This window comes from Cryptomeria japonica, chromosome 7, assembly GCF_030272615.1.
Source record: "Cryptomeria japonica chromosome 7, Sugi_1.0, whole genome shotgun sequence".
Taxonomy (NCBI): domain Eukaryota; kingdom Viridiplantae; phylum Streptophyta; class Pinopsida; order Cupressales; family Cupressaceae; genus Cryptomeria; species Cryptomeria japonica.
In genome coordinates this window covers 697741754-697766266 of record NC_081411.1, presented here as the reverse complement: position 1 = coordinate 697766266, position 24513 = coordinate 697741754, and the positions used below count along the sequence as shown (strand labels likewise).

The 24513-nt window shown below is 33.5% G+C and overlaps 2 protein-coding genes across 2 annotated transcripts; both read right to left on the bottom strand.

Moving 5' to 3' along the window:
- Positions 1–904: 904 nt before the first annotated feature.
- On the bottom strand, positions 905–4829 carry LOC131033070 (cysteine-rich receptor-like protein kinase 10). Its single transcript, XM_057964197.2, has 7 exons — positions 3953–4829; positions 3714–3854; positions 3015–3142; positions 1949–2159; positions 1612–1846; positions 1306–1456; positions 905–1156 (listed from the first exon to the last, which is right to left on the bottom strand). Exons 1-7 carry the CDS (start codon positions 4719–4721, stop codon positions 905–907), a joined length of 1887 nt encoding a protein of 628 aa, XP_057820180.2. The 5' UTR covers positions 4722–4829.
- Positions 4830–15362: 10533 nt separating this feature from the next.
- On the bottom strand, positions 15363–24054 carry LOC131033061 (cysteine-rich receptor-like protein kinase 44). The gene is made up of 9 exons (XM_057964184.2): positions 23371–24054; positions 23111–23248; positions 20184–20323; positions 19815–20025; positions 19407–19641; positions 19153–19303; positions 18744–19076; positions 15664–15745; positions 15363–15574 (listed from the first exon to the last, which is right to left on the bottom strand). The coding sequence occupies exons 1-9, from the start codon at positions 23849–23851 to the stop codon at positions 15363–15365; spliced, it is 1983 nt and encodes a 660-aa protein (XP_057820167.2). The 5' UTR covers positions 23852–24054.
- Between the last annotated feature and the right edge of the window lie 459 nt (positions 24055–24513).

The window sequence follows — 24513 nt, the reverse complement described above, 5'->3', positions numbered from 1 at the left end:
ATCAAAGTATCATAAAGATTGCAAATAATTTAAATTTTCATGACAAAACAAAGTATATTGAAATTAATGTTCACTAAATTCAAGTATGTTTAAGAAAAACGTTATCAGACTCTAATTTTGTCCTCTAGTGAAGAATAAAAAGCTAATATATTTAGCAAAAACATGATAGAAAACAAAAATTTCAAATTATGATGATGTTTAATATGATAGAGGTGAACATCAAAGACACTTTGCTGTAGAATGTTCCCCTCTTTTTTGTATATAATAAATATTGATCTAACTAATTTTAAATGACTTGATGTTAAGAAAAATAAGAATTTCTTATATAATTATGAGAAATATTTTTTTAGATTTTATAATAGAAATTTCCAAATTTTAGATTGAATGAATTTTTTAAAACTATATTATATTCATTTTCTTTCAATATTTACTTTGTTTATATGCGTTCTAAGATAATGGCAAACAAATTTATGAACACAATGAAGAATCAATCATTCAGTTAGTCTATCCTATAATGCCAAACAAGTTTATCGTTACCATAAAGAATGATACAATAGTAAGTCCTTGAAAAATAACCTATTAAATACAGTAAAGAAAATTTCATAAGAATTTTTTTTTGGTCCAAGCATGACATTTGGAAAATGTAGAACATCTATCACACCATGGAGAAAGAATAAGAAAACATATTCTTACTCAAAGATATATATTATGGCAAAATCATTATAATAATAAATGCAAACCTTTTAATAATTCTTAAATAAACAAAGTGATTTATAAGCCTCCTAGTGGAATTCTATAGTCATTCATGGTCTCCGTTGACCATTATTAAAGGGCCCAAAAGGCTTATGTAATTATCATGGAACCATAGTTGAGAGATGGAGAAGATGAGAACAATCTCTAACATCTAGATGCTGCATGTTTCTCCATTATGTTTAACGCTTACAAATGATGGCTTTGTAGGATTTGGTAAGTTGGTGAAAGAAAATTTTGAAAGCATTGAGTAAACAGTAAACATTGATGGGCGAAGTGATGCCTCTTCTTGTATACAAAGCAGGCCAACATGAATGCATTTGAAACATTCCTCTGTAGGACAATCCTCAACTATACCTTTATCAATTACATCCACACTATTTCCTCTGCTATAACATTCCCATGCCTACATAATTGCCTTCAGATAGTCAAAAGCTTTAAAGAAAATATTTTATTTTATTTTGATATAAAATATAAAACGACTATTGACTATCAAATGATCTAATATTTAAATTGAATGGCATAGAATAAAATACATAGCATATAATTTATTACCAATTCTAGAAGTCCCTGGACTCCATCAGAAATTTCAATATCTGTATTCTTTCTTCCACTTACAATTTCCAAAAGTAAAACACCAAAGCTATACACATCAGCTTTATCAGACAATTGGCCATGCATGGCATACTCTGGTGCCAAATAACCACTGCATATAAAAAAGATAAAGACACTAAATCACAAACAAAAATTATAATGGTAGAAATCAACCTAGAAAGCAATTCATTATGAAAGGAGAAAGGCACGCGATAAACAAATTGTTTTTGAGAGAAAATAATAATAAACGAAATGGAACATGCTTACTATGTTCCAGCAACACGCGTGCTAACGTGAGTCTCATCTTCTAGAAACAATCGTGCTATCCCAAAATCTGCTATTTTGGGATTCATTTGTTCGTCAAGCAGAATATTACTTGCCTTGACGTCTCGATGAATGATTCGCGGACGTGAATCATCGTGTAAAAACAAAAGCCCACGAGCTACTCCAACTATGATGTTGAAACGCTTCTGCCAATCTAGCTCTCCACTCCGTTGTGGATCTGAAAACTCACTCTATTTTATCTTAGCATTACAGCAGAGTAGCCTAAAAATTTCTATGAAATCACTTGAATTTTAGTTGTAGATAGAATGGAGTTACCCACCAAATAGTATTTGGTCAAGGCTCTTGTTTACTAAGTATTCATAAACAAGTAAACTTTCTGATCCTTGTGTGCAACATCCAAGAAGATTCACAAGATTTTGATGTTGAATCCTGGCCAAGAGTTTGACCTCATTTTCAAATTCTGTCTTCCCTTGCGGAGATTGTAGGGACAACTTCTTCACTGCTATCTCTGTTCCATCTGGCATAGTACCCTGAAATTAAACATAGACTGTCAGCACATTTCTATCACACATTTTGAGTTTTTGACTATCGGATAATTGTCTCTTGAATGCCAAGATGAATATGAATTAACATAAGAACAAATTTTCATGCTCACACCATTTTTAAGTGTTGTTTTTTAATTGAATAACAAGCAACAATGAGGTATTCATTTATCAAGTGTTCAGCGTAATTGGGGACAAGGGAGAGTTATGCTTGTAGATTTGATAGGTTAATGCCTTCTTATAAAATTGCTAATATTATGGCTTGTTTCAATGTGATTTCCAAACATTATTTCCAAGCAAGAAAGTAGGTTTGTTAAAGGGAGACAAATTCAATGAAGCAATAATTGATTGGGAAGCAATTTGTTCTGTTAGTGGTGCTAAAAAAGCGCCTTATGATGGTTATAGTAGATTTGGCTATTGCTTGTGATTGTCTAAATAGAAAATTCATCTTAATGGTGCTCCATAAATTAGGTTTAAGGATGTTCTATGTCATCAACTTCATGTAATTATGATGGGAACTTTAAGCTACTTGCTCGAGCATGCTAAAGAATGGGGCGAATTCTTTCAATCACCTCAAATGTGAACAATTCTATTCGTTCCAATTTTTATTTTGATTTGGAACAACTCTCTAAATTGATAAAAAAAACTAAAAGCAAATCTAAAAGAACACAGAATCAATGCCAAATCATATTAAGATCATCTTAAATTCGGTTCTCACATTCTTCAATTTATATTCTCTAATTTAATGTATGTTTTCTTACCCACTTAACCATTGCACCTCTTTTTTGATGCAAGTCCTAATTATATATAAAAAAAAATCAAATAAACAAAATATAGCTTTACCTTGTACACAGCGCCAAATCCACCCTCTCCAAGCTTGTTATCCTCATGGAAATCTTTAGTTGCAGCTGTCAATGTTTCCAAATTAAATATTATTCGATGGTACGCACTAAATGGCCAGTCTTCTCCGCCTGTATATTAGAACCCACAGCTATATGAGAACATAATAATAAAAGAGAAACGAAGATAATTTAATTAGATTTGTAAGGTCTATGAGGATCAGTGTGAATCCAGATTTCCACTGTTGAAGTGACATCAAATTAGGGTGTGTGGAAGAGAGGGGCAGCAACCAGTTTGTAATATCTCTCACATCTGCATTAATAAAACAGATGAAAGCTGCAGTCCACCATACACGAGTTTGTGATTGCAGGCATTGATAGGGTGTGAGATCAAAACAAAGAATAAAAAACCTCCAAGATGGTGCGCACGGAATGAAAGAAGTTTGAAAAGTTGTGTGGAATCAAACAGAACATGGAGATTAGAAATGAAGTTGCAGTCAAGGATGAAGATTTGCAGAAACTTGCTGCAGAGAATGTAAACAAAACCTAGCAGAAGTAATAAAGTTTGAATTTGGTGATCTTTGATTGTTTTCCATTGTGTTGGTATTAGTATTTCGTTTTGTAAATTGGCTGAAACTACTCGGCTTTCAAAGACAGAGAGTTGAATCTGCATTTAGATATGTCCACAATCCTAATTAAATACCTTGAGGGCCATCCTTCCCATGTAGTGTATTTGCAGTCTTCAATTTTCTTCGCAAAGTAAACAGCAATCCTACCAATAACACGAGGACTATGAAGCCGCCAAGAGAACCCAGAATTATGGGTATTTTGTTTGAAGACTCTTCTGCAAGGAACACCAATTGCCAATTTCACTAAATGAAATATAAATATGACTCGATAAAATGAAAACACAAAACAAGTTAGTATGAGTATGAGTAGTACTTGATGAAGGTAAAATTGTTGATGATGGTGGTGGTGATGTAGAAGCTGCAAAAAAAGGGTAAGTTTGATAGATAACCAAGCAACTTCCGAGCCAACCCAAACCTCCAAGACGATATCCTCCTTGAGTCACCTTCAACAGATCACCAATTCCCCTGCCCAAACATGCTTTGCAATCCTCACCAGAAATATCTCTTCTACACTGAATGAGACCATAAATCTTTGTAATCTGAGAGTACTCAGAAGTGAAACCAGAGGCATACATATTTGGCGATTCGCCCACTTTGGCCGACAAATTGGAGAAAAGCCCCTTGAGAGCCGAGCTAAATGCAGCAGGATCTGTGGCATTCTCGCCATTTAGACGGTATAGCTGGGTGGTGTTGTCCAATTTTCCGATGAAATTGGAAGTATCATAGGACAGGTAGCACTTGTCGTTAACGAAAACAAATGCAGTTGCAGCATGTGCACAGAGTCGTCGAATTGTAGAATTCATCTCCAGGGAGCAAGCATAGCATTCTTCAGCTGTGACATCTCCTCTGCATTGAAGAAGGCCGTAAATCTGATCTGGGCTTTGTCCAGAGACGCTAGAATTGAAACTGCCAGATGAGGGTGCGTGCTGGACAAGATCATTGACAACTATATTTCTGTTCTGCTCCAATTTACTTCCGTCAGTGAAGTTTAAACCGGTATTACAATACGTCTCTGCTGCCTTGCATAGGCGTAGGCATGGAATAATTAACAAAAGAGAAATGCAGAAACAGGCGAAACTCATATTTTCTGTAACTCCACCTCAGATCACAAAACATACGGGAGATATGCACTGTCATGACACTGGCAAGCAAGTTCTAATATTTATACATGAACTTTGCAAGTTTGTGGAATTATATCCTTCGGGTGGAAAATGTGAAAAAGGTTTAAGAAAAAACGATTTTCTAAATTTGTGGAATTATAACTTTCATTAGTGCGAAAAATACTTTTCTATAATCGGGAAAAAATTTCTCCTCCATGGGAAAGAGGGTTAAGAAACTGGGTTTTTTTCTCTGTGAAAAAGAGGTTTAAGAAAAAAGGATATTTAAGTTTGTGGAATTTTATCTTTTATCAACATTTTTTTTCAATCTGAATTTGTTTTTTAATGTGGAAAAGAGGTTCAAGAAAAAGGGTCTTTTAAGTTTGTAAAATTTTACCTTTCATCAATGGGAAATATATTTTATTAATGAGAAATTTTTTCTTTATCATGAATAGTATGTAAAGTAATATTAAAATTATTTCGAATTACATTATGAAAGAATATATATTTTCAAGAACAATAATTCAATAAAACTATCATATATATTAAAAATTTACATTATGAAAAAACATATACCTAAACCAAAAATATTCCTTCAATAAAAATACCACATTTAAACAATTTCAATCTACTATTAAAATTATCCAAAATTTAAACATGTTCAACAATATTTTTTACATATTTAAACTTTAATAGAAAATAATTCTTATAAAATTAAATTGTACGTTCCATCTAATATTAAGTATTATTTGACCAAATCAACATTGCTATGAAACTCTAATGATTGAAGTATCTAGGAAAGTATAGAAAATAAATCTTAAATTATATGTTCCATTTAATATTACGTATTATGATTAAAAAAAGATAAATATAAATGTATATTCAGACCTTTGGAAGGGGAGAGATGGCTTCGCATCCATGGGAGGTTGCAGGTTTCAAGCTAGGGCATCCGAGCCCTAGCTCGTGAGTGCCATTTCTTTGTCTGTGCGTGGTGGGGAGGGCAGTGTGGGCGATTCTTGGGTGGGGTGGTTCCTTTGGCTGTCGTGTCTGGTGTTGGTGGCTAGTGCTGGTGCTGGGGTGGCTCGTGTTGGTGGCTAGTGCTAGTGCTGGTGGTTGCGGGGTGGCTGGTATTGGTGGCTGCGAGGTGGCTAATGGGAGGAGTGCTAGTGTTGGGTATGGCTAGGGTTGGGCAGTTGGGTGCGATGTCTATTGTTGGTGGTGATGCCTCAGGGGTTTCACTCGATATGGATTTTCGAGCAGTGCTGGGCTCGAAATCCCCATCCAAAGGTATTAAGACATTTGTTAATAATCTTTTTTATTCTGATTTGGGTATCATTGGTGCAAGTATGTTCAATGGTTCTCGGATTTTGAAGATTAATGGCTATCTTGAGAGATGTAAAGAGAGGTCAAAATTGGTGATTTTTCCTCAGATGATTGCTGATGATGTTAAATATTTTTCAAAGCACTCGCTTTAGTGCAAATTTTTTGGGATGAGGGTTTCTCTACAGTTTTTGGAGAATTGGGCTCAAAGGACTTGGGCGTCAGAAGGGAAAATGGATATTATGTTGTTGGAAAACAATTATTTCATGCTTACATTCAATTGCATGGATGATCACAATAGGGTCTTTGAAGGAGGCTCATTTTTTTTTAACCAGGTGGGGTTGTTCATCAAACCTTGGCATACAGGATTTAACCCTTTGGAGGAGCTCCTGAATCGGGTCCCAGTATGGGTTCGATTACCTCATTTTCCAATGGAATATTGTTGAGAGGATGTGTTGTGATTGCTAGCTTCATTGCTTGGGAAGCTTATTGGATCTTCAACGTAAACCCTAAGGAGAAAGGTTATATCGGTTGAGCATCAGCCTCAACAGCCGTCTCGTAACCTTGATGGGGATATTAAAGGAAAAGCTTCCATGTCTGGTGGGGTTGTGGGTGCTGATGGTTTTATTCCAGTTAAGACAAATAATAGCATCCAAGGTCAAAAGAGGTCTTTGCAGGAGAGTCAGGAGGAGGATACCTTTAACAGATTTGAAGCCTTGGATGACCTTAGTTAGCAGGAGGTGAATCTAAGGATGATTCCTTTGGATCATAGTACAATAGGGTTGAGGCTTGATGGTGTGAACTTGGATCCTACCCAAGGTCTACAAGAGGTTGGAAGTCAACCAAAGGAGATGGATCGACAATTATTGGCTCAAAATGGACCCATCTCTAGTGCTGAAGTGAAGATGGTTGGTAGGGATGTTTCTCCTACAACACAAAAATTGAACTGCTGGGGTCAAAAGTAATAAGATCTCTTTACATCTGGGTCTTCTTCAGAAAGACATTAAGAAAGGAGCAACATAGAATATTTTGAAGGTTGGCAAAAAGAAGGACTTGGATAAGATCAAATTGATGGGGAAGAACTTGGTTGAGTCAAGGTCAGTAAAGACTCTGGATTCTCATTTTCCTAATCTCCCAAAATGATTGTGCTTTCATGGAATGTGAGGGGCTTGAACATTGGCCCTAGACAAAAAGTTGTTCAGGAATTGATAAGGAGTCATTCTCCTGATTTCCTTTTCTTGCAGGAAACTAAATTATCTGTGGAAAGTAGGTTGGGTCTGGTGCCTAATCTTTTAGGGAGAGGTGAATGTCAATGTATTTGGGCATTTGACTCCTCTAGAGGTGTGGCTTGTCTTTGTAACCCCTTGAGGATTCGTCCTATATGGTGGGTTTCATCCAGATCATCTTTATTTGGGGTTGCCTCTAGTCTCCAGACTGGGGAATATATCTTGCTTACTAACATTTAAGCCCCCACTGATTTTTAGGGTAAGCAGAATTTATGGTCTCATATTACTTTTATGCGTGGGTTTTTTCCTTTTCATCCATGGATTATGGTGGGTGATTTCAATGCCATCTTAGAGTTGAGTGAGAAGAAGGGTGGTGTTATGCGGTTGAAGCCTTCTTCTGTCCTTCTTCGGGATAGTATAGCAACCTTGAATCTTGTTGACCTTAAGCTCGATTATGGTCTGTTCACTTGGAACAACAAGAGACTAGGGGAGTATTGGATTGCGAAGAGGTTGGATCATTTTTTGGTTTCTAGTTTTTGGGTTGGTGGGGAATGGTCCACGTGCTCTGAGATTTTAGATTGGAAAGATTCAGACCACTGGCCCATCAAATTGGTGTCCTTTTCTGCCCGTGTCACTCGTAGTCCTTCACTCAAATTCCATCTTATGTGGTTGTGAGATTCTTCTTTGCAGGTTCATGTTGCAAAGTGGTGGAAGAAAGGGAGGCCAACCTTTGGCACTGCCATGTACACTTTTGCCAAGTAGCTGCAATTTGTTAAGTTTCAACTTAAATGGTTGAATCGTTAGTGTTTTGGTAATATTTTTCATGCTAGGACAGTTGCTCAAATAGAGTTGAATGGCACTACTAGAGAAATAAGAGAGCATGGATTGTCAAAGGCCTTGCTTAGGGAGGAAGTCATGGCAGTCAAGAATTCAGAGGAGTCATGGGAGCTTAGGGAGGAAATATACTAGAAACAAAGAACTCGTATTGATTGGCTCCAAGAAGGGGATAAGAATACTGCGTTCTTTTTCAATTCAATGAAAGCAAGAAGACATAGCAATTCCATCCCTGTTCTGGTTAATGATAGAGGTGAGCAATGTTTATCCTTGCAGGAGATTTCTAGGGAGTCTATGCAGTATTTCCAATCCCTTTTTAGTGACGATTCTCAGGGGGAATCAGGAGAGCAAAATCAGGTTCTTGCTTGTATTCCTTCTCTAGTTACTAGGGAGATAAATGAGAAGCTTATGGGACCTATTTTGTTGGATAAACTTGAGAGGATTGTTTTTCTGATGAAGAAGGGGAAGGCTCCTAGACCGGATGGGTTTCCGATTGAGTTCTATCAATATTTCTAGGATATTATCAAATTGGACTTATTGGAGGTGGTCCAAGAGTCCTAGAGGAACAAGTAAATGCTTTGGGCTTTGAATGCAAATTTCATTGCGCTCATCCCCAAGTGTAATGGGGCTGATCGGTTAGGCCAGTTCCGTCCTATTTCTCCTTGTAATGTGATTTATAAGATTATTTCTAAGTTGATAGCGGAAAGGTTGAAGACTTGGCTTCTGGGGGTCATGTCTAAAGAGCAAAGTGGGTTTTTTGAGGGTCATCAAATCCTGGATGAAGTGGTCATCACTACTCAGACCATTCATTCTATGACAACTTCCAAGGAAAATGCTATGTTTATCAAGCTAGACATGGAAAAGGCTTATGATAGAGTCCGATGGTCCTTTCTTCAAAACTTATTTGGGCATTTGGTTTTGCTAATGAATGGATCCAATGGGTTATTAGTTGTGTTTCGTCTACCTCATTCTCTATGCTAATTAATGGAGATCATACTTAGTTGTTTGGTGTGTCCAAGGGTATTCGTCAGGGGGACCCTCTGTCCCCGTACTTATTCATTCTTTTGGCTAAGGGTCTGGGGAGATTGATTAAGTATAATGTGGGACTGGGTATTATTCATGGTTGGAGTTGGGGTAATCACGTACCTCCTCAGTCCCATTTGCATTTTATGGATGATATGGCCCTGATGGGACTATCTAGGATCAGAGAAGCTATAAATCTGCGTAAAATCTTGGATGTCTATCTTGTTGCTTCTGGCCAGTTGATCAATGAGGATAAATCTTCCATTATCTTCTTCAACACACTTGGAACTATTCAATTGAGGATTGCTTGAATATCTTGAGATTCTAGGTCGGTTTTCTTCCCTTGACTTCCCTGGGTATTCCTATCTCTGCTAGTAATCCTCCCAGGGACTCTTGGCAGGGTATTCTCAACAAATTTTGTATGAAGGTTGAACATTGGACTCATAGATGGTTATCCTTTGCTAGGTAGGTTAAACTAATCTAGTCGGTGGTCCATGCTCTTTTGATTTATAGGTGTATGCTTCAAGTGGCCCCAAAGTGGTTTATGAAGGAATTGGATTATTTGGCAAGGCAATTCTTATGGGCAGGCAACCTGTCCTCCTATAAATGGAGTCTTATGAAATGGAACTTGATGTGCAACCCAAAGAAGTTGGGTGGGCTTGGCTTAAGGCAATCTTCTTTATTTTGGGAGGCTTTCGCAGCTAAATCATAGTGGAGGTTGTGTGTTTTAATAGGGTCGAGGTTGGGCTAGGATTTTGTCTTTCAAGAATATGCAGAGGATCTCGAAGGAGGAAATCCCAAGATATATGCTTGCGAGAAAAGGCTCTACGATTTGGAGTACTCTCAAGAAAGGGGATACACTGATAAAAGAAGGTCTTTTTTGGATCTGTAAGAGGGCGGAAGAGGTTCTTTTTTGGCTCGATTCTTGGGATGGTTATCCCTCCATTATTTATCAGTTTCCTAATTTCATGAATCTTTGCCAGAGGTTCTTGGAGGTAGGGTGGTACTGGTCTAGAGTGAGCAACTTTATGTATGTTTATAGGTGTGGGAAATTGGAGATGGTGCAGTGGAAGGTTCCTAATGAATGGCCTATTGTTGATATGGAGGAAGACTGCGCTAAGCTTCATGGCATTTTGGCTAGTAGACATTGTAGTTCCCTTAAGGATAGGGATAGACTTGCTTGGTCTCTGAATCCTAAGGGTGTTTTTATTGTTGCCAGTGGGTACCAGGAGCTGTTGTTCCATCGCTTGGAGGGGAGGGAAGTGCACTAGTGGAAATATGTTTGGAACAATGCCTCTTGGCCGAAGTGTAACTATTTTATTTGGACTTTGGCTTGGAATAGATGTTGAATCTGGGATAATATTCACAAGTGTGGGTTTCACAGGCCTTCCATATGTGTTTTGTGTGGTAAGGGAGAGGAGGATCCCTCTCACCTATTCTTCAGATTTCCTTTCTCATTGTTGCTCTGGTATTACTGGAGGGGGGTGTGGAAGCACCCTTGTGCTCACGTGGATTCTTTGTAGGATTTTTGGAGTAGTTTGGGCAGATCTTCTATTTTGTCCTCTTTTCTCAGAATTGTCTGGCACATTGGGTCCATTTTCATACTTTGGTAGATCTGGCTAGAGAGGAATAGGAGGATCTTTAGGGAAGTCAGACTGTTAGCTCGAAAAGTGTGTAATAGAATCATTGGCATGATCTAGGAGATGGTGGAAGCTAAATGTGAGGTGATTTTTCCTTTGGATAGAGGAGAGGCTGATATTGTGAGTAGGTTGGGTTTGCCAGAGATGTCTCCTATCTCAGCTTGTGTCAAGAGAGGTAGACATGCTAAGAAGAAGGTTCAAATGGTGGGAAGATGGTTTCCCCTCAAGATGATTCCATTAATATTAACACCGATGGCTCCTCTCGGGGTAATCCAGGTCCTGCTAGGATTCGGGGTGTTGGTAGGGATTGTATGGGGGATGTGGTTTTCTTCTTTTTCAGTTCATAAAGGGTAGCAGTCTAATAATTCTATGGAGGGACTAGCAATTTTCTATGCCTTGGAGCGTGCATATGAGTTAGGGTGGCGTAAGGTTATCTGTGAATCATATTCACAGATTATTGTTAATCTGTTGATTGAGCAGAAGGTGAGTGGGATTAATTGGCAGCTGGCAGGGATTGTGCACCAGATTTTCCAAAGTAGTGCTATTATGGAGAGGGTGTCTCTCATCCATTCCTTGTGAATGGAATAGAGTTGCGGATTTTTTAGCTAAGTGGGCTATAAAACATGTGATGTTTGGAAATTTGAGGGTTGGAAGCATCTTTCCCCTGATTACTGTCAGGACTTGCATAAGATCTTTGCTGAGGATATGGATAGTTATGAAGCTGGATGATTTCTAGTTGGGTTTGTTGTTCTCTTCTGGAGCCTTGTGGCTCTAGCTTTCTTGTGTAATGTTGGTTTCTGATTATTAATTAAAAAAATTACCCCTTTATTCAAAAAAAAAATATTAAGTATTATTTGACCAAATCAACATTGTCATGAAACTCTAATGTTTGAAGTATATAGGAAAGTATAGATGAGATGACAATTGAATATTGACTTGTGGTTGACAAGCTCGAGAGTCAATAATCTTTAAGGGGACTCATAATACCGCCCATTCCACCTACTTCCACTTCCTTCCTTCCAGGTCAAAGTCTTCTAGTCTTTGATGCAGTTTATTTTTACAATTTGTAAAAAATGTTTTGAGTGTTCTAAATATATTTATTTTAAATTAATTGTTATATTAAAATTTTTGAATGGGTATGCAAATAATTATAAAGGTAATATTGTTCTTAAGTTTTATATGTGTGTGTGTGTGTGTGTGTGTGTGTGTGTGGGTGTGGGTGAACTCACAATGTTGGTTCCCACTTTTTTGTACATCCTGATTTTTGCTGAAATCATACAATTTTTAGAAAATATAATGATTTAATCTTTAAGAGGTCCCATTTGAATTAATTAATTTAAGAGAGTTAGATCAATGGCTCTTAGCTCAAAATTTCTTGGATAGAACCTCTCTACTTCTAAATTATACTTGCAATGGAGTCTCCTTTACATCTATCAAATGTTACAAAAAAACCAATTTTACATTAGATTCTGGGGGGTCAAATGAATTCATTTAGAATTTTTATTTTTTAAATTATTTACCCCTTATTATAAGCTTTCCAAATAGTATAATTTTTACTATATTAAATTTCATAAATATATTGTTATTTTATTTCTTATGAATGTAGGGTTTTCGCCAAAAATGAACGTCTTTGTTCAATGCTTATGGAAAAATAGTAAATGTCACCCAAAAAACTATGAAAAATATTTAGGCACTAGATATTGAATTCCTCTTTCCAACAAAAATAAATAAATTGATTTTTCATTACATATACAACAAGTTATGTAATATCAAATTGACATATGTCAAAATTACAATTAACTCAACTTCAAATCTTAATAAAATATGAAATATTGAAGATAATGTTACAAAACCAATTGCAAACACTAGATATGGATGTTACAAAACCAACTTCAAAAGAATCACGTGCATATCTATTATATACAAAAAATTTATGCTATACAGAGTGAGTATCACTCTTTATAAATGTTATTTAAAAAAAAAATAGTTTTCGAGGGAGATAAAAAAAATGGAAGCAAATTGATTCCAAAAATTATAAAAAAAATATTTTTAGAATCTACATACAAAATGACACAAATCACTAGTTCACATCATCCACAAATTCCTTACAGTTTAGAAGTAATAGGTGTCTAAATCTGAAGTTTTTTCTAAAAATGAATATTGCAGTGTCAAAGTTGGCAAAAAAGTGTAACCCACTATTGTGGGTTCACCCATATATATATCATTCATATAATATTCTAAAGAAACAAGTTCTAGAAGACTACATGACTTGTCCCTTGACAATAGAATTCCAATTAAGATACTTTCAAGAAAAAATTATTAAGCTTTGAATGAAAATATTTTTAAAAAAATTCTCAATGATTCAAGACAAAAAAACTACATGGGAAACAAGTTTTGAATAAAATTTCTTCTATAATCCACCCTTTATGCGGTCCTTAAACTTTCTCTCACTCTGTTTTTTTTTTAAAAGGCCAATTCAAGATAATTTTTCAACAATCGAATGGAATTATCATGACACAAGATTTTGTATGATCATATCATTTGGAGTAAAACTTGCAAAAAATATAATTTGTAATAATTATTATTTAAGAATGCAATCCTTCAAATTGATGTCCTTTTTTATGAGATAACATGTGTCTAAATCATAGTTTATCTACATTAACAATAAACAAAATATGGAACAAAAAACTACAAATAATGTCCACTTAAATATTAGAGTTAATGAGTTATTTTTAAAAGATTATAGATTAATATTTTATATAGCTTAAGTTATGCAATATGTTCATATAAAATTTTTATTTTGGATATAGCACATAGATAAAAAAGTGAGGCACATATTTATACTTCAGCAGGATCATTCATTAATCTTCAAAAATAATACTAATGTAACAACACTTCCTAAAATCACTCTTACCTTTGCTAAAGTACCACTTTACATTAGTGTACTTTTGAATTGAATTTTCCACTTTGTCCATAAATAGTTGCATTAGAATTTACTTTTGCATGGATATCATGATATATATAGTTAATTTATTTCTCTTCTAATTCTTTTGGAGCATTAATAGATGATATTGGATTATAAATCAATATAAAATATTAAAGTTTTATTATTATTTTTTTTAAATATGGCTTTAGTTTGAGTTGGGTTAAAAACCAAATTACTTTAATATCAAATTATTTAAGCATATTGATGGTGGTATGTAATACTCTAGATTGATTTGACATGTCAATCCAAATTTAAACCGACATATTCCACCTTTAGTCACTCTTATAGCTACCATCTCTACCCTCAATCACTAGGGGGATAATTTCAACTCGAAGAGGATTGAGTAGGCTCTGACAAAATTTAATTAACCAAATGACCTAGTTTACTTAGTCAATGTATAGTATGTAAAATATTTTGTCAGTCCATCTAGCACCCAAAGGATGTCAATAATAAATATAGAGTTCACTAAATGTATATAATAATTATAATAAACTATTTTATGGTACTTGCATATCCACCTCAAGTGTTGGATTAGAGGAGGACACACACACACACACACATGTATATATATGGAGAACATGTATGCATATAGATTTCTAAATCTTAGGCAATTCATTTAGAATTTTTAGGCTATTAACGATATTTTTTCATGACATTGCATATATGTATCATTTGAGTTTTTAAATTGTACTTAGGAATTTATAAGGAAATTGAAGGCTATAATTTGTTGCCTTGAATTATTTCTCAAGGACATATAAATCATTAATTAGGATTTTGTATATTTTCTTTTACTCTTCCCTTTTGATCTATTTTACTTATAACCATTAGGTTAATACTACAACTTATTATATTATTAGATAAATTGAAATACTACTATGATACATGAAATTCTATATATGGTACCATTACATGCCTAAAAATTGAATGTAGTACAATTCATTTTAAGCTAGAATTATTCTTCCTATTTCCATTGTGGTAAGAACTAATCTAATAAGAATTTCCATATATATTCAAATGTTTATATTCTTTTTTAAAATGTGATTCGTGATTAAACATGAGATTCCATTGAATTGCATATATCTTGGTTTTTTTCACATTAATTATTGTACTATAAAATATGTAAATTTTACCATCGACGTAACTATCACACCTCCTTTTGATACAAATGCTAATTACATAATGAATATCTATGTCATCTCAAGAGAATGATGGCCTTTACTCTCCATTCAATTTTGGTAGGTAATCATTGAACATGTAGAGATATTACCGTCACAACTTTTGTCTCACACTCGACCTATTTGAACTCATTGAAGATGACAAAAAGTTAACATGACTGATAAGATTATTCCATTGAATTGCATACATCTCGATTTTCTTTCACATTAATTATTGTTCTATAAAATATATAAATTTTACTATCGACCTAACTATCACACCTTCTTTCTGATACAAATGCTAATTACACTATGTCATCTCAAGAGAATGATGCTTTTACTCTCCACTCAATTTTGGTAAGCAATCCGTCACAACTTCTATCTAATACTCGACCGTACTCGAACTCATTGAAGATGACAAGGAGTTAACATGACTGATGAGATTAAAAAACTAAAAAACCTTGGACGTCATTAAACATGGCAAGAACTTGACCTGCCTGCGCGAAGAAAAAAAGAACAATAGTGGGTCCAATCCCACAATTTTGTAATGGAAGCAGTTGTTTCCTTGCCGTGACTTGGAAATTTGCAGATGAGAAGTCGACATGCTTTCCAATCTCACAATTTCGTAGTGGAAGCAGTTGTTGACTTGCCGTGACTGCAGTTGAGAAGTCGACATCCCTTTCAATCTCACATTTTCGTAGTGTCAATTGATCAATGGGGAATCTCTTCCATAGACCTACGTACAGCTTTGACCCGCCTCAAGAAGAAGACACGCTTTCCAATCTGTCCATTTGATACTGTAAACAGCTTGACGTGAAGGTTGTACCTAATCCAGTTTCAAAAATATCACGATTTTTGCATAATATGAGGATAAGTCAAAAATTATAGATTTAGGTCGGCGGAACTAGCTGCATCTTTTTTTTTTCGGCAAAGGTTAATCAGCCATTTTGAAGTCAGATTAGCTGCATCCGATATGAAGAGGGGTTATCTCTTATATCCATCTAAAGCTTGAATTGGCTTTCTACAAAGTAGCTCCAGATTGTGCAATAGGGGTTATCTCTTATATCCATCTAAAGCTTGAAGTGTTGGATTAGAGGAGGACACATTCTTCTATGATTTATAAGAGTAGTAGAATTTATATTGATATACAATTATTATATATATGATATGGAGAACATGTATGCAAATAGATTTCTAAATCTTAGGCTATTTATTTAAAATATTTAGACTATTAATGATGTTTTTTTCATGACATTGCATCTATATCATTTGAGTTTTCAAATTGTACTTAGGAATTTATAAGGAAATTGAATGTTATAATTTGTTACCTTGAATTATTTCTCAAGGACATATAAATCACTAGTTAGGATTTTGTATAGTTTCTTTTACTCCTCCCTTTTGATGTATTTTACTTATAACCATTAGGTTAATACTACAACTTATTATTATTAGATAAATTGAGATACTACTATGATACATGAAATTCTAGAGATGGTACCATTACAGACCTAAAAATTGAATGTAGTAGAATTCATTTTAAGCTAGAATTATTCTTCCTATTTCCATTGTGGTGAGAACTAATCTAATAAACATTTTCATATATATTCAAATGTTTATATTTTTTTTTTAAATGTGATTCATGACTAAACATGAGATCTCATTGTATGCATGTAAAATTCATCTTAATAACAATGTATCAATTAGAATCAAAGGGAAAATTCATGAATCCCTATCTAATCAAAGAATCTAACAAACAAGACAATGAAATAATGCAATATCAAGAAATAGGAATTATAAATCAAATCAATCAAAAACTCCCTATTCCAAGATTGCATATCGCTTCCATTGCTCTTCTCTTCTCTGTGGTATGATGGCTCTCAGATATTGCGCTGGTAACCTGCAAGTGACACAAAGATTCGAAGTTCATGATTGATTGAAAATGGAGATTGAATGCTCAATTTATAGATTTTTGGAGAAGAATGATTGAAATGTGGAACAAATTGATTAAGAGGTGGAACTCAGGTGAGCTCAAATGAAAATTGATAGTTGAACTGCTGATTGTAGGAGTGAAACTCAATAGATAAATAAAGAGGATGACAAAGAAAGCTTAATTTTGAAAAAGCTAACTGAAAGATGGAAATAGAGATTGGAAAGATAAATGATTTAATTAATTAATTGAATTAATTAATTAATTTAGCATGTGCTTGCACTTTGACTTAGATTTTGAATTTAATCTTTGCATGAGATTTTAATTCAAATAATTGAATTTAATTCAATTTAGTATTTGAATATATTTAGAACTTGACTTTGATTTTCAATTTGGTTTTTGAAATCATGCACATGTAATTGAAATTGGAAGAATTAGAAGAAATAAAAATTAAATGAAACTAGAATTTGAGGATTTGGAATTGAAGAATTAATTAGTTAATCAAATAATTTAAAGAAACTATTTAATTATGTAGAAATGGAATTTAATTAAATAATAAAGATTATTTAATTTAAAGGATAAAATCATAATTAATTAAATAATAAATATTTAATTAATATTTAGAAGAGAGTTGAATGATTAGATGATTAGAGAGATAGAAATTGATGATTAATTTATTTAAATATTAAAGATTATTTAAATTGGGGAATTAAAAGAATTAATTAAATAATAAATATTTAATTAATATTTAGAAAATTGTTTAAATGATTAAATGATGATAGAATAGGAAATAGAATAATTAGTAAAATGATGAGGAAATACGAAATTAGAAGATTAAGATTAATTAAATAATTAAAATATTATTTAATCAAGTAGACGAATAATTAGTACATGATCAATGAGATATTTTTAGGTATCTACACTCATACCTAAACATACTTAGGAATAAATTGCCAATATAGAGAAATAAAATGTGATTCATGACTAAACATGAGATCTCTTAAATTAGTTATTAATGAGTCCATGAAAAATTATGAAGGCCTATAGGAATGGAATGTTGTAAGAACAAAGGCCAAAAAGTAATTCATAATGAAAAATGGGTATCTTGGGGAAACCCTCAACTAAAAGATATAGTAATTAGTTATTACACATTTTGATGAAATTGACTACTTTGGTACTATCAAACATGCTTTTAATTGCCAACAATGCAAATCCCATTATTGTAATAGAGTAAGGTTGAAAATGAAAATATATACACTACATAAAAGAATGAAATTTATCTTTCCATCCACATGCAACACGTTATAGGTGCCAACTACATGCCTAACAATAATTTTAATTTCAACCCAAAATGTAACTCCTATAGCCACTATTCAAAGTTGCAAGCTCATACTCTTGAAAATACAAGAAAATCTTAAATATTTTCAATCCATTTTAACTAATACAAAACAAAAACATCTATTAAAATTCTCTTACATGAAAAAAAGAAAACAAATCAAAGTTTATGAAAAATAAATAAAAAAATTGAACACATTAATTTCTTTATAGCGAAAAAAGACTAACAATTATATTAATATATTTAAAAATAAAGACCAGAAAAATATTTTCTTTTATATAAATATAAATATACAATAAAAAATAAAAAAATTTACACATATATTTTCTCTTCATAAAAAAACAATTTGAAATAAAATTCAATTCTCAATATCTAGTACAAAGTATAGCTCATTAAAGAAAGATAGAATTTTGTATAAATTCTTTAATTTAAGAAGATTGAGAAATCTTCAAAAAATAGGTGTCTCTAAATTACATAAATGCAGAAGCAATTAGATTATATCAAATTGTTTACAGAGATCAACTAGATTTATCTGGCAGCTAATCCTACTTATCTAGCTACCAAATCTGTGACAGAAGCATCATTGACAGACGGTGCAGATGATGATGATTTAGATATTGAATTTGCAGTTCTAGATCCATGCGATAGATCTCCTCCTGCTACTCCATGTGTAACATTTACAAAAGCGGGCTTTGTAGGATTTGGCAAATTGGTGAAAGAAGTGTTTGAAAGCATTGAATACACAATTGACATGGGTGGACGAAGTGATGCATCTGCCTGTGCACAGAGCAAACCGACATGAATACATCTTATACATTGCTCTTTAGGGCACTTGTCTATTATCTCTTTATCAATCACATCTAAACTATTTCCTCCGCTGTAACATCTCCATGCCTGCATAGTAACAACGTAAACATTATGGCCTTAGAAAAAAACCATGTCTAATTTTATGTTTGGTGTAATATCTTACCAATGACAACAGATTTTGATCTTTTGTGGCCAATTTGGTATCGTTATTCTTTCTCCCACTCACAACTTCCAGAAGTACAACACCGAAACTATATACATCAACTTTAGAAGATAATTTACCACGCATGGCATATTCTGGTGCCAAATAACCGCTGCATTGAGGAAATCAAATCAAGACACTCAAAATGTAAACCATCTAAGAATATATAATTCAACTTATGAAATATAAAAAAGTTTCCTCCATAGAATTCTTACTATGTTCCAGCAACTCGAGTGCTAATATGAGTCTGATTTTCTGGAAATAATTTTGCTAAGCCGAAGTCTGCTATCTTGGGATTCATTTTCTCATCTAGCAAAATATTACTTGCTTTGATGTCTCGATGAATGATTCGCAACTGAGAATCTTCGTGCAAGTATAGAAGTCCACGGGCTACTCCAGATATAATGTTTAAACGTGTTTGCCAATCCAGCTCTTTACTCCTTTGGGGATCTGTAAATCATGTTTGCTATAACAAGTTTAGACAAATAACAATACACTTATTTTTATACTAGGAATTGTATGTTTCAATGCATTCTTATTATCTAATTGCAAGTATATGTGGGATAGTGAACCAAAACAATCAGTGTTATAACTTTTGTGATGTAGAGAATTTGAGTACTCACGAAAGAGTATCTTGTCAAGGCTTTTGTTGGCTAAGTATTCGTAAACAAGCAACCTTTCTGATCCCTCTACACAACATCCAAGTAGATTCACAAGATTTCGATGCTGAATTTTCGCAACGAGTTTAACCTCGTTTAAAAATTCTTTGTTCCCTTGGGAAGATTTCACAGACAGTTTCTTCACTGCTACTTCTCTTCCATCTGGCATAGTACCCTGAATGTACATAATCAAATTCTATTTTTAAACTTAAAGGACTATTCAGATATGTATCATTATGCATAAAGAGAGGTCATCTAAATATAAGAGAGATTAGATATTATTACTATTATTAACATTTGGTATAAACATTGAAGAATTCAATGTTACACTACCTTATATACAGGACCAAATCCTCCCTCTCCTAGCTTGTTCTCCTCGTTGAAATTTCTGGTTGCCTCTACTAATGTTTCCAAATTAAATATTACTTGAAAATCTTCACTGATTACCTTGTCATTTTGCATGCACTCATTTCCTACATAGTAAAACCCACAGCTGTATAAGAAATTATTTAGATCATATAGCTTGTAGTATTATGATTCATGGAGCAAGAAAATCGAAAAGCTACATTTATGTAATATATAACAAAATATAATTGGTATATTTATTATTCAAATAAATTATTTTATGTAATAAATTAAAAATATAACTGTAGGAATATTAATGAATTAATTTACATGCAATATACATATAGTTTTCATGATTCTTATGGATGATAGATGTTAAGCATTATTTTTATGTCATTAAAGACTTAAACCACATCATGGTAGTTATAACACATTCTATCATTTGAATAATGTTTGTTATGATTATTTTTGCTCACAATAATTGCCAAATTTATTGACCAATAAATCCATTAAATAATGATGATTTTCACATCTTGCATATGTGATATAGTGAAGACTGTGCTATTTTCTATGGATAATATATGAAATAAATATTGAACCTCCCATGTGTATTTGACTAGCTTATTCAAAAATATTTTGGTACCTAGAATTATTTGATTGAGCTCATATACTTAACTACCCATCTAAATAAAATAAGTGTTAAATATGAGAAAATAATTTTTAGTTGATTCTCGTGGTTGAAAGTCTCAAACTTCGAAAACTTGAAGAACCAAAGAAAATACTTATTCAATTAAATGTACTAGTACTCCAAAGAATCTTTTGCTCAATTTTTTAAGGCAGTTTTATATTAAGAATTTGAAGTTATTAAAGTCTATGAGTGTCTCTTGATGAAAGGAAAAATAAGAAAAACTATAATAAATTTTGTAATAATAGTTCTAACAAATTTTTAGAACTAGCGGTACAAAAGCAAAAATGAAGAAGATTAATTGTTTGCAAGTATTGTGAATGTAAGAATGATATGGAAAAGTTTTTTTTAAAGAGGAAAGAATAAAAATCCAAGCCTAAGCAATAAAAGGTTAAAAGAATGTAAGATGGACAAGCTAGTTTTGAGGTCATCTTCTTTCAAAAGCAAGAAAAACCTAGTATGGAGTAAGTTTCAAGCCAAAAAATTATTAAAAAAAATCACAATTAAAATATATTGTAGATCTTTTATGAAAGTTTAAAATACTTGAAAGTAAGTCTACTTCTACTCACTTCGAGAGGTTTCGAGAGGTTACCCCAAAGACAGATTTCTTTGGATTCAAACACACCTTATATTGCTCCATTATTGTGAAAATTTAATCCATGATTTCGAAGTGTCCATCTCTGGTGTAAGATCTTCCAAGAAAATTATCTATATAATCTTCCAAATATGTATGCATCATGTCATGAAATATAGTGGTCATTTCACATTGATAAGTAGCTCTGATAATTTTTAATCTGAAGGGTATGACATTCCAACAAAAATTTCCCTTAGGATAAGTAAATGTTGTCTTTATTTGATCCTTAGGAGCAATTTTCCTCTGATTATAACCTAAGAAACCATCCTTGAAAGATAACATATTGTGCCTTGCCATTAAATCCACTATTATGTCAATATACTTGCCATCCTTGAAAGATAACATATTGTGCCTTGCCATTAGGGTAACCTCTCGAAATTCTACTTCTACTCACTTCCAATAGGAGATTAATCTTACTAAGAGTGTTTTTCAAAAATAGTAGATGCCACTTTAGATAGACATTTTCTCCCTTGCAATCTAGAAATAAATCTTATTAAGAGTGTACTTCAAGGCAATAAATGCCACTCTATATAGATAGTTAACCCATTCCATATTAGATATTTGTTTTCCAATAAATTTAGTATCAAGATTTATCCAAGAACCTAAAAATAGTCATTAGTTAGCTACAAAAGAATTATAATACATTTGTGGAACAATTCAGCATGGTTATAAGTCCCTAATTTCTTTGGTTGGCTTTTTTAAAATCTAGATTATAGTATTGATATAGATGATAGGAAATTCACTAGTAATCATGCTTTTGAGTTTGGATTAGGCTATAATAAATGATCTAGTAAAAAAAAAAACTACATCATTTTCTTCATGTGAAACAGAATATAGAATTGTAAATGAAGTATGAAAGTAAGTTGGATTCAAGCTCTATTATTTGAGGTTGACTTTGTACAATATTTCATTATTACTTTGTATTGTGACAATTAAAATAACATAAAAGTTGTAAACAAATTTATTTTCAATTTTAAAACAAAGCATAATAAGATTCAAGATTTGTTTTAAAAAAATATTACAAATCTCTATTTTTTTCCTACTGAATAACAAAGAGCTAATAAATTTACCAGAAATATGATAGAAATCAAAATTTTAAAATTGTGATGAAAGTTTAATATGATAATAAATTTACCAGAAATATGATAGAAATCAAAATTTTAAAATTGTGATGAAAGTTTAATATGATAGAAATGAAAATTAAGAGTGATAGTAGTATAATGTTCCCTTCTGTATACCTCATGAATATTGATCTAGCCAACGTTACACAGAGATGTTGTAAAAAGTAAGATTGTCTAAAATTTCTTATAAAATTATTAAAAAGAAAACAGTATAAGATCAACTATTTACTCTGTTTGTATGCCCTATTTTACTGTTTGCTGTTCTGTTTTAATACTTCTCTTCTCTCTTAGAGACGGTTTTAAATAAATATCCTTGAGATCAATAATAACTAATATGCTGCTTACTAAATGTTTTAACCCAGCCGCCCAACCATGCTATCCTCAAGCTTATGCAATTAAAATACACAACCCATTACAAACACACATACAAAATGTATTGCAGAGAAAAACGTAAAAAGATTCAATTGAAAGCTACCTTGGTTTGTAGTTGTACTCTTCCCAGATATTGCAGACTTCACTTTTCTTCGCGCTGCAAACAGCCCTCCTAATAAAACGAGGATTGTTAAGCCGCCAAGACAGCCCAGAATGATTGGGATTTTGGCTGAAGATTTTTCTGCGTGGCTCATCAATTTTTAGTGTAACCCAATGTCAGAAACATAAGTATAATTTCAAATCTTAAGAAGAAAACCAAATTCAGCTGCTATGCAGAATTACTGAATGTTGTCAAGGGCTTACTTGACGGTGATGTGTTCTGCCCATCTGAAGACAGTGTAAAGAAAGGGTAAGTATCATAACGAGCAGTACAACTTCCAGAATAAACCACACCTCCAAGATTATGTGCCCCATTTGTCACCTCCACCAGATTACGGATTGCGTTGTCTAAACAAGATGCGCAGCCCTCAACAGAGATGTCTCTCCAGCACTGTACAAGACCATAAATCTTCGTAGAAGAAGAATAATCTTCAGCCGAATCGGAAGAATACAGATAAGATGATTCAGTCACTTTAACGGACAAATCAGACAAGAGGCCCTTAACGGCAGAGCCAAAAGCTTCAGGATCTGTGGCGTTTAGAAGATTATTTTGGACTAGATAGGAGGTACCATCCAGATTTCCAATGAAGTGGCCACGCTCATAGCGTAAATAGCACTTGTCAAGCCAGACTCTACGGCCTATACAATTTCCACACTGTTGTCGAATCGTCGTGTTGGCTTCCATTGAACAAGCGTGACATTCCTTGTCTGTTGTGTCTCCCCTGCATTGGAGAAGCCCAGAGATGAGGTCGGGGCTTTGGCCTTCCACTGTAGTGTTAAAACCCCCTGAGGAGGATGTGTGTTGAACAAGATGATTGACCACCGTATTGATATTTCTCTCCACTTTACTACCGTTTGTGTAATGGTCGCCATTGCAAACGCTCTTTGCTGCCTTGCATGGGCGTATATGGGTATTGGTGAAGATGCAGAGAAAAAGGAAACAAGTGGTGGGTATCCTAGTGATGTTCATGTTTGTGCTGATCCACCTGCTTTTGCAGGATAGATGAGAGATGCAGCGTGCTACGATAATGGCAAACAACGCTATGAAAACGGTGTGGAATCAATCAATCAGTAAGTCAGGCCTGTAAAGCCAAACAATTATATCGCTATCGTCAAGTCCTGAAGGAATATTTTGTTCACTACGGTAAAGGAAATTTCATAGGAAGTTTTGTTTTTGGTCCAGGGATAATATGTGGACAGCGTAGAACAAGTAGCACACCATGGAGAAAGAAGGAGAATACAGTTTTGTTTTTGGTCCAGGCATAATATGTGGACAGCGTAGAACAAGTAGCACACCATGGAGAAAGGAGGAGAATACTTCCACACACGAATAATTTAGGAGATAAA

Bases quoted from the DNA above. Each gene is read 5' to 3' on its own strand.
- LOC131033070 (XM_057964197.2), bottom strand. From the start codon at position 4,721: ATGAGTTTCGCCTGTTTCTGCATTTCTCTTTTGTTAATTATTCCATGC. The intron at 3,855-3,952 runs GTACTACTCATA...TGTTCCTTGCAG, and splicing joins AACAATTTTACCTTCATCAA to AAGAGTCTTCAAACAAAATA. The intron at 1,847-1,948 runs GTGGGTAACTCC...GTGAGTTTTCAG, and splicing joins CCTTGACCAAATACTATTTG to ATCCACAACGGAGTGGAGAG.
- LOC131033061 (XM_057964184.2), bottom strand. From the start codon at position 23,851: ATGGAAGCCAACACGACGATTCGACAACAGTGTGGAAATTGTATAGGC. The intron at 19,304-19,406 runs GTAAGAATTCTA...TCCTCAATGCAG, and splicing joins ACTCGAGTTGCTGGAACATA to CGGTTATTTGGCACCAGAAT. The intron at 15,575-15,663 runs GTACGTAGGTCT...TCTCAACTGCAG, and splicing joins TCTTGAGGCGGGTCAAAGCT to TCACGGCAAGTCAACAACTG.